Source organism: Myotis yumanensis, unplaced genomic scaffold, assembly GCF_028538775.1.
Source record: "Myotis yumanensis isolate MYYU_CA2020_CCGP unplaced genomic scaffold, mMyoYum1.0.hap1 SCAF_15, whole genome shotgun sequence".
Lineage (NCBI taxonomy): Eukaryota > Metazoa > Chordata > Mammalia > Chiroptera > Vespertilionidae > Myotis > Myotis yumanensis.
In genome coordinates, this window is record NW_027223766.1 from 45,426,701 (window position 1) to 45,435,419 (window position 8,719).

At 51.2% G+C, this 8,719-nt stretch overlaps 1 protein-coding gene across 1 annotated transcript; it reads left to right on the forward strand.

Annotated features, from left to right (window-relative positions):
• The first annotated feature begins 25 nt into the window (after positions 1-25).
• Positions 26-2,416, forward strand: LOC138993109 (leukocyte receptor cluster member 8-like). Its single transcript, XM_070392211.1, is given in 2 exon segments — positions 26-803; positions 806-2,416. Coding segments are annotated over 2 exon segments (2,271 nt in total). The 3' UTR covers positions 2,299-2,416.
• The last annotated feature ends 6,303 nt before the right edge of the window (positions 2,417-8,719 follow it).

Below are 8,719 nucleotides of genomic sequence, written 5' to 3' on the forward strand. Positions count from 1 at the left end.
CCCCCCCTTCTACCCCAGGGTCCAGATGGCGGCCAATGTGGTTGATCAGCGCTGCACAGACTGGTCCTCCCAGTACAGCATGGCCGGGGCGGGCAGGGAGAACGGCATGGAGACGCCCGTGCACGAGAACCTGGCGTGGGAGAAGGCCCGCCAGGCCCTGGCCAGCATCGGCAAGGCGGGCGCTGCCGGCAGCTCCAAGGCCAGCTGCAACGGGCCTGTGGCCGGCTCACAGTATGTGTCTCAGGCAGAAGCCTCGGCCCTGCAGCAGCATCAGCACTTCTGCCAGTGGTACCCGCAGTACAGCTACGCCTACCCCTACAGCTACCGCTACCCCGTGCCCCCCTTCCCCGGCATGGATGACGGCAGGTCCTACCAGGCCTTTCCACCGCAGCTGCCAGCAGCTCAGGCCCCTCAACCCTCCAACCCCTCGCATGGGGCTCCCGCTCCGAACAGCAGCGGTCCCCAGCCTGGGACCACGCCAGCCACACAGCACAGCCAGGCGGGGCCCACCTCGGGCCAGGCCTCCGGGCAGCACACCTACACCGAGCCAGACAAGTCCAAGAAGGGTCAGCAGCTGTGGGACCACATGAAGCCGGCCCCCGGAACTGGTGGTCTCAAGTTCAGCATTCAGAAGCGTCCCCTCGCTGTCACCAACCAGAACTTCAGCAGCTCCACCTCGGAGGGCCAGCACAGCGGCTTGGGCCCCCAGCCCAACCCCGAGAAGGCCCAGAACCACAGGGGGAGCGGGTCCGGGAAGCCAGCAGACTGGCCGCAGGACATGAAGGAGTATGTGCAGCGCTGCTTCGGGCCTGCGAGTCAGAAGAGGACAAGGACCGCACGAAGAAGCTGCTCAAGGAGGTGCTGCAGGCCCGGCTCCAGGATGGCTCCGCCTATACCATCGCCTGGAGCCGGGAGCCTTTGCCCGGGCTGACTCGGGACACTGTGGCAGGGAGCCCCAAGAAGAAGCGGTGGGAGGCCCTCAGCAGCCTTCACCCTCCCAGGGGGGCAGGCGCCACGACCAGGGGCGGGGGTGCCCAGTCACAGCGAGTGGCGCCAGGGGCTGGGCGTGCTGGCCGAGCGCGGGGCAGCTTTGCCAAGTTCGGCAACCGCAATGTCTTCATGAAGGACTACAGCTCCTCCTCCGGCACAGAATCCCCATCCCGCTCCTCCTCCTCCTCCCCGTCCCCGACCCGCCACTTCCGCCGCAGTGACTCCCACTCAGATGCGGATGGTTCCTACTCAGGGAATGAGTCTCCACCTGTGGGTCGCCGGAACCTGCCCCCCAAGGGCCGAGGAGGTCGGGGGGCCCACCTGGATCGGGGCAGAGGCAGGGCGCAGCGAGGGAAGAGGCCTGGTCTAGCGCGCAAGCGCAAGAGGATGGCGGCGCTGGAGGGTGAGGACCCCGAGCGCGAGCTGAAGAAGCAGAAGCGGGCAGCCGGCTTCCAGCTGGGACATCCCGGCCGCCTGCGCCTCGAGCCCCTGGTGCTGCAGGTGGGCGGCCTGGAGAGCAGCGGGGGTGACCCCGACTGGCAGGAGCTGCAGATCGTGGGCACCTGCCCTGACGTCACCAAGCCCTACCTGCGTCTCACCTCCGCCCCTGACCCGTCCACGGTGCGCTCTGTGGCGGTCTTGAAGAAGTCCCTGTGCATGGTCAAGTCCCAGTGGAAAGAGAAGCAGGACTATGCCTTCGCCTGCGAGCAGATGAAGTCCATCCGGCAGGACCTGACGGTGCAAGGCGTGCGCACCGAATTCACCGTGGTGGTGTACGAGACGCACGCCCGCATCGCCTTGGAGAAGGGTGACCACGAGGAGTTCAACCAGTGCCAGACGCAGCTCAAGTCGCTGTACGCCGAGAGCCTGCCCGGCCACGTGGGTGAGTTCACCGCCTACCGCATCCTCTACTACATCTTCACCAACAACTCGGGGGACATCACCACGGAGCTGGCCCACCTGACACGAGAGCTGAAGGCGGACCCCTGTGTGGCCCATGCCTTGGCGCTGAGGGCAGCCTGGGCTCTGGGCAACTACCACCGCTTCTTCCGGCTCTACAGCCACGCGCCCCGTATGTCTGGCTACCTCATGGACAAGTTTGTGGACCGGGAGCGCCAAGCCGCCCTCAAGGCCATGATCAAAACCTTCCGCCCTGCGCTGCCCGTCTCCTACCTGCAGGCCGAGCTGGCCTTCGAGGGCGAGGCCGCCTGCCGGGCCTTCCTAGAGCCCCTCGGCCTGGCCTACACGGGCCCGGACCACGCGAGCATCGACTGCCGCCGCAGCCTGGCGCAGCTGTCCGCACTCTGAGCACCGCGCCAAGGGGGTGGGGGGCCGGGCTGCGGCCCCCACGCCACCTCTGCAGATTTTGTTTTTGAGCCATGGACTTGGGTTGTAAATTAATTGTGGGGAGTGAGCTCCAGGAAGAGCCACCATCCCTGCCCCGGTTTTCCTACCGGGGAGTCTGTACAGAGATTTTTCTACATTTTTATTTTTGCCTTAGAGGGTTGAGCTCCTGGGAGGCCCAGCCCTCCCACCGTCCTTCCCATCTACCTAAGAACTTCCCAGAAGAGGAATAATCCCTTTTTTTTCTCTTGTTCTCTCTCTTTAATTGTGGTTTCTCTCAAGCTTGGATGGGATGGGGAGGAGGTGGGGGCACCCGAGGGTTGGGGGCTTGGTCTGTCCACACTGCACCTCTACTAATGCTGTCTCAGTGTTCTCTCTCTCTCTCTCTCTCTCTCTCTCTCTCTCTCGCTTGTACTCCAGTACCAACTCGGCACCCTGGCCCTTCTCATGCCAGGGGGCCAAACAGACTGGCCGCTCCGCCGGTGCCCGCTGCGGCGAGGGCACCAGCACGCTGCCCGCCGCTCATCGCTCATCATTCCTCGCCCATCTGCCTACCTCACCTCCGGGGCCTCAGTGCTCAGGGCACGGGGAGCCGCAGAGACTGTGTCTTACCCTCGGCTCCCGCCCCAGAAATGCCACCACCACACCAGGCCACCAGCAGATCCACGTTGCCACCTGTACTGAAGACTCTGGAGGCCATCGCCGGTCCTCACCGGCTGGGCCACCTTGTCTGCAGTTGTATTAAGTTGTCTCGTGTCCCCTCCTCCTGCTACCCCAGTGTTTCTTCTAGTTTTTTTTCCCCTTCCCTCCCTCTTCCCCTCCTGCTCCCTCCTCCCTCGATTCCCCTCCCTACCTTCATGGATCACCAGCTCACCTAACATTTCCTTCTCGTTTCTTTTTGTGTGTTCATTTAAGTTATTTTCCCTCCTTCCTCCCCTTTTTTTTCCCCTCCCTCCCTCCCTCTTCTGCCATGTAATTGGAGGTTGTGCAATGAGTTTGCAAACAGCTGGACTGTCAGGCTGCTTTTTTTCCAGATATTCTTTCTCTGCCTCCCCATCCCCTCCTCTCCCTCCCCCTTTCTTTCCTTCATTCTTTCTTTGGATCATTGAGCACGTGTGGAAGCTTGAGAGAAACCACAATTAAAGAGAGAGAGCGAGGGGAAAAAAAAGGATTTTCCCTCTTCTGGGAAGTTCTTAGGTAGATGGGAAGGACAGAGGGAGGGTTGGGCCTCCCAGGAGCTCAAGAACTTTCTGCAGCTGGAAAAGAAAGGCTTTGCATCTAGATATCCAAAGGCGCTGGGGGCACATTTGTTTGCTACCTACTCCCACTTAGCAGGCGATCCCTCTCCGAACGTCCTTCCATTGGCTTCCCCTAAAACTCCAAGGGTTTGAAACCGAGAGAATGGCTGCCACGCTTGCCCTGGGTGCTCTGTGCAGCCCACCTTTTTTCTTTTTTGAAGTGCGTGGCTTTATTCCCTTCCTTAGATCTCCGGTCCTTCCAAAACTTTTCTCTGCTGACGTAAAACCTCATGCACTACTTCACGTCCTTGGAAACTGGAAGTCTGTAAGGTTGAGCCAGCCCTTTTTCATGAATACAACAGCCACTGTTTGCTAAGTGCGCTGTGGGTACGTGGAGAGCAGCGGGAGGTTTCTAGGATGGACAAAGAATTGGGGGCGGGGGAACGGCATACTCACTTCAGGCAAGGTGTGTAGGTGGGAATTAGATTTGGGTAAATGTATCTTCCCCATTGATCTCTTTCAGGGATCATTTACCTTCATTTGATTGCATTTGGATTAGAGCCGCCAGCGGAGAAACCAAGATGGCCGCATAGGTAAACACCGGAGATTGCTGCCTTGCACAATCACTTCAAGAATACAACTAAAAGATGGGACGGACATCATCCAGAACCACAGGAAGGCTGGCTGAGTGAAAATTCTACAACTAGAAGGAAAGAGAAAAGCATACCGAGACTCAGAGGAGCTGCGGTGCGGAAGTAAAGTACAAAGGTACGAAGGTGCACGCGGAGAGGGCTTGCGGCGGAGGATACAGTTGTCTTTTTCAATCGGGAGGGAGTCTCAGGCTCTGAGCTCCAGTTCCGGGCGAGTCTCTGGGGACCCAGACTTATAGGGGAGAAGCGGGACTGTCTGGCATCGGTCGGAACTCGAGGGCAGCTTTCTCTCGCAGTGGCTTGCAGCAATTACCAGGACACTGAGAAGCAGGGCCTCTGAGGGCAGGACTGAGAGCAGCCATAACTGTTTGCTCCACCCTGTTGATCCCCTGGGACCCTCCAAGCTGTGCATGGAGGCTTTTGCATATGAAAGGCCTAGCCCTTTGCAATCTGAAAATTACCTAACAAACTGCAGCTGGCCTAAGGCCCCACGGCAACTTGCATTGCTTCACAGCTGGCTCCTGCTGGGTAGCCACAGGCAGAGGCTAGATTAGCACCTCCTTAGAGATCCAGGAGCCAGTGTGCCCGGTGGTCAGAGTGGGTCCATCCAGATTGCAGCTCCTCAGATCCATAAGGGACACACTCAGGGGGCAGACGCAGTGAGCACCAAAGCCCCATTGAAGCAAGTCTTGCCCCAGAAGGGTGTTTCCAGCTCAGAAGTTCTCCCACTGCAGACACAGCTGATTCTCACAGCCAATTGGCCTGGAGGTGATACCTACAATAATCAAGGCTTACCTACAACAAGACTGTGCACAAAGCCCACAAGGGGGTGCACCAAGAGTGTCCACCTCAGGTAATTGGGGAGGCTGAGCCACTGGGCCCTATAGGACACCTAGCACAGAAAGCCACTCTGTCAACACAGGGAAGCATAAAAAATGCGGAGACAAAGAAACAGGACACAAATGACAGAAAGGGAGGAAAGCAAACTACTGGATATAGAGTTCAAAACCACACTTTTAAGGTTTTTCAAGAATTTTCTAGAAATCACCGATAAACTTAATGAGACCCTCCATAAATCTAGTGAGACCCTCCAGGTTGTGAAAAAGGACCAACTAGAAATTAAGCATACACTGACTGAAATAAAGAATATTATACAACCAGCATGGGTTTGGCTCAGTGGATAGAGCGTTGGCCTGCAGACTGAGGGGTCCCAGGTTCGATTCCGGCCAAGGGCATGTACCTTGGTTGCGGACACATCCCCGGTAGGACATGTGCAGAAGGCAGCTGATCGATGTTTCTCTCTCATTGATGTTTCTAGCTCTCTATCCCTCTCCCTTCCTCTCTGTAAAAAAAAAAATCAATAAAATGTATTTTTTTTAAAAAAAGATTGTTAAAAAAAAAAAGAAGAATATTATACAGACTCCCAACAGCAGACTAGAGGATCGCAAGAATCAAGTCAAAGATTTGAAATAGGAAGAAGCAAAAAACACCTAACCGGAAAAGGAAAATGAAAAAAGAATTCAAAAATACGAAGATAGTGTAAGGAGCCTCTGGGACAACTTCAAGTGTACCAACACCCGAATTATAGGGGTTGCAGAAGAAGAGAGAAAGCTGCCAGCAACAAAGCACCCAGCGAGGGAATGTGAGCGGGTCTTGAGTCTGGGATTCTACCTGCTCCAGGTCTTCCGCCTCCCAGCCTCCCCTACTCCAATGTCTCAGAAACAAGCACTTTTAACTAGAAAAAAACTGGCAAGGGCAAACTTTTTTTTAATGGGGAAGCTTATAGGATCACCACCACACAAATCTTTACATGTGTTTGTCATAGTTGTCTCTGTAGAGGAGTATGGATGACTCTCCACTCAACCACACCCTGCCCCACCTTCATTCATCCTCACACCCCTCTCCATGCAGAGCAACATCTATCAGTGGAAAAGAGACGGATTTTATTATCCCCAAAATACCTTTAAAATTTGAGATTAGGAATTGCAGTGTCTCATTGGTTGTTGTTGTTGTTTTTTAATTGTATTGTGGTGACATTGGTCAACATGAACATATAGGTTTGAGGTGTGGGTTTCTATGGTACAAGATCTGTATATTGCACCATGTGTCCACCACCCAAAGTCAAATATTTTCCAGTCACCATATCTTAGGACCCCATTGGTTATTAAGGTCTAGTATAAAGCATTAGTCACCAAACATTCTTGGTCACTCACCCATCAGTAAAAATATTTGCCTTCTCTCCCACCCCACACCCCTCCCAATGTACTTATCTAGTTTACCCTAAAGAGCATGGACTTAGAAGTTAAAATGTATTCAACTTGCTACCAACTACCTGTGTCCTTAGCCACATCCAAATAGTGCCTTAGTTTCTTCATTTGTAAAATGAGGATAATAAAAGCATCTATCCAACAATGTCATTATAAAGATTAAATGAGTTAATATTTGTAAAGCAAAGTGGTGAGTGCTATATAAGTGTTATATAAAGATTATCATATAAAATGTATATTAATTATATACCTAATATTTAGGTATATTACAGGAAAAAAATCAGTAATGATTCAAAACGTGTGTGTGTGTGTTTTCTCTGCATATTCTGTTCCCTCCCTGGGCTGCGTGGACCCCTATAGAGACCTTTGACTTAAAGCTGTGCTGCAAATACAGTAGCCACTGTTGTTTTCTAAATTAAAAATTCATTTCCTCAGTCACACTGACCACATTTCAAATACTTAAGAGCCACAGGATTGGTGGACAGCGCAGATATAACATATTTCCACCATTGCTGAAAGTTCTATTGTATGGCATTGACAAAGCGGGGGGGCGGGGGCGGGGGGTGCAACAAAGTCTCAGGCAGCAGGAGCTACTGTGGGGCCATGTTCAAATCAAGCAATAAGATCTCTCTCTAGGCCTCACACCTCCCCTGTAAAATGAAGATTAAAAAAAAAAAAGGAAATACCTCATGGATGGCTGAGGGAAGGAAATGAGAAAAGGTGTGTAAGTCTGGCAGAGTGCTTACAAAAATAGAGGAACTTGCAAATGTTAGTACAATTTGAGTGTAATCCAATTCTAAAAGTCTGAAAGGCTAAGATCTTGCTATATCCCTGATTCTAATGGGTAAGTTTATCAAGGGTACTACTGATTTTGGAAAAGACATGAGTTTAGTTAGCTTTTAGTTGAAAACAGAGCATTCAAGAGAAAATGGGCTTTACTTGCTCCTGATTTCTTTGTCTTCCCCACCCATAGACCCCAGTCTTCTCCCAGTCATGCCCATCTCAGCGAATGGCACTGCCATCCACAAACCTGAGTCATTGCCGTCTCATCCTCTTTGCCATCTCCTCATCCAATTCCTTTGCCTCCAAAATATTGTAGGTTCAACCTCCAAAACACTCCTCCTCCTCTCCTCGGTCCTGTCTGCACAGGCCCACACAGGATGGTGTCCCTCCTGGGCAGAAACCCTTCTGTGGCTCCCCATATACAGCTTTATACCCAGCTTGTGGGACAACCTTATGGAAGAGTGCCTTTCACATTGGAGCATGGCAAATGCTATGTTTATTATAAATATTCTCAGGTAGATTTTAGTGAAGGGCCTTGTTCCAATAAAAGTATTTTACTACAATTTTCCAACGAAATGGAAAAGTCTCGGGGAGTGGATGCCTTCCGCTCTCTAAAAAATCAGTGGAATCAATATGCCTTGGTGTGATTAGATAAAATACATTTCTTAAAAAGAGAGAGAGAGAGAGAGGGAGGCAAAAGAGACATGACAACTAAATGCCATACCTGAGCTAGACTAAATCCTGCACAGGAAGGGGAGAAGGCAACAAAGGACGTTATTGACAAAATTGGAGTATGAACAGAAAATTAGATAAAAGGGTTATACCAAAGATAAATTTACTGTTGTAGTTATATAAAAGAATATCCCTATTCTTAGACTGCCCACACAAAAGTATTTAGATAAAGGACCATGATGTATATAATTTACCCTCAGATGATTCAGAAAAAATTTCACATAACATAGAATTTAAATATTGTATATAAAAGAGAGAAGACACCTACATAAATGATAAAACTGCCTAGCCGGCGTGGCTCAGTGGTCGAGCATCAACCTATGAACCAGGAGGTCACATTTCGATTCTCAGTCAGCGCACATGCCCAGATTGCGGGCTCAGTCCCTAGTGTGGGATGTGCAGGAGGCAGCTAATCAATGATTCTCATCGTTCACCTTTCTATCTCTCTCTTTCTCTCCTTTCCCCCTTGAAATCAATAAATAATATATTTTTTTAAAAATGATAAAACAAATGGTGTAAAATGTTAGTAGGTAAATCTGAGTAAAGAGTATATGGGTGTTCTTGGTACTGTTTCTATTCTTGGAAACTGTGTCTAAGTTTGAAATTATTTCCCAAAATTTTTTTATATATATAATAAAGCACTAAATAAACCATACTAAATAACTCAAAAAAAAAAAAAAAAATGAGATTAGTTGTCTTAACTATCCACTCTCAC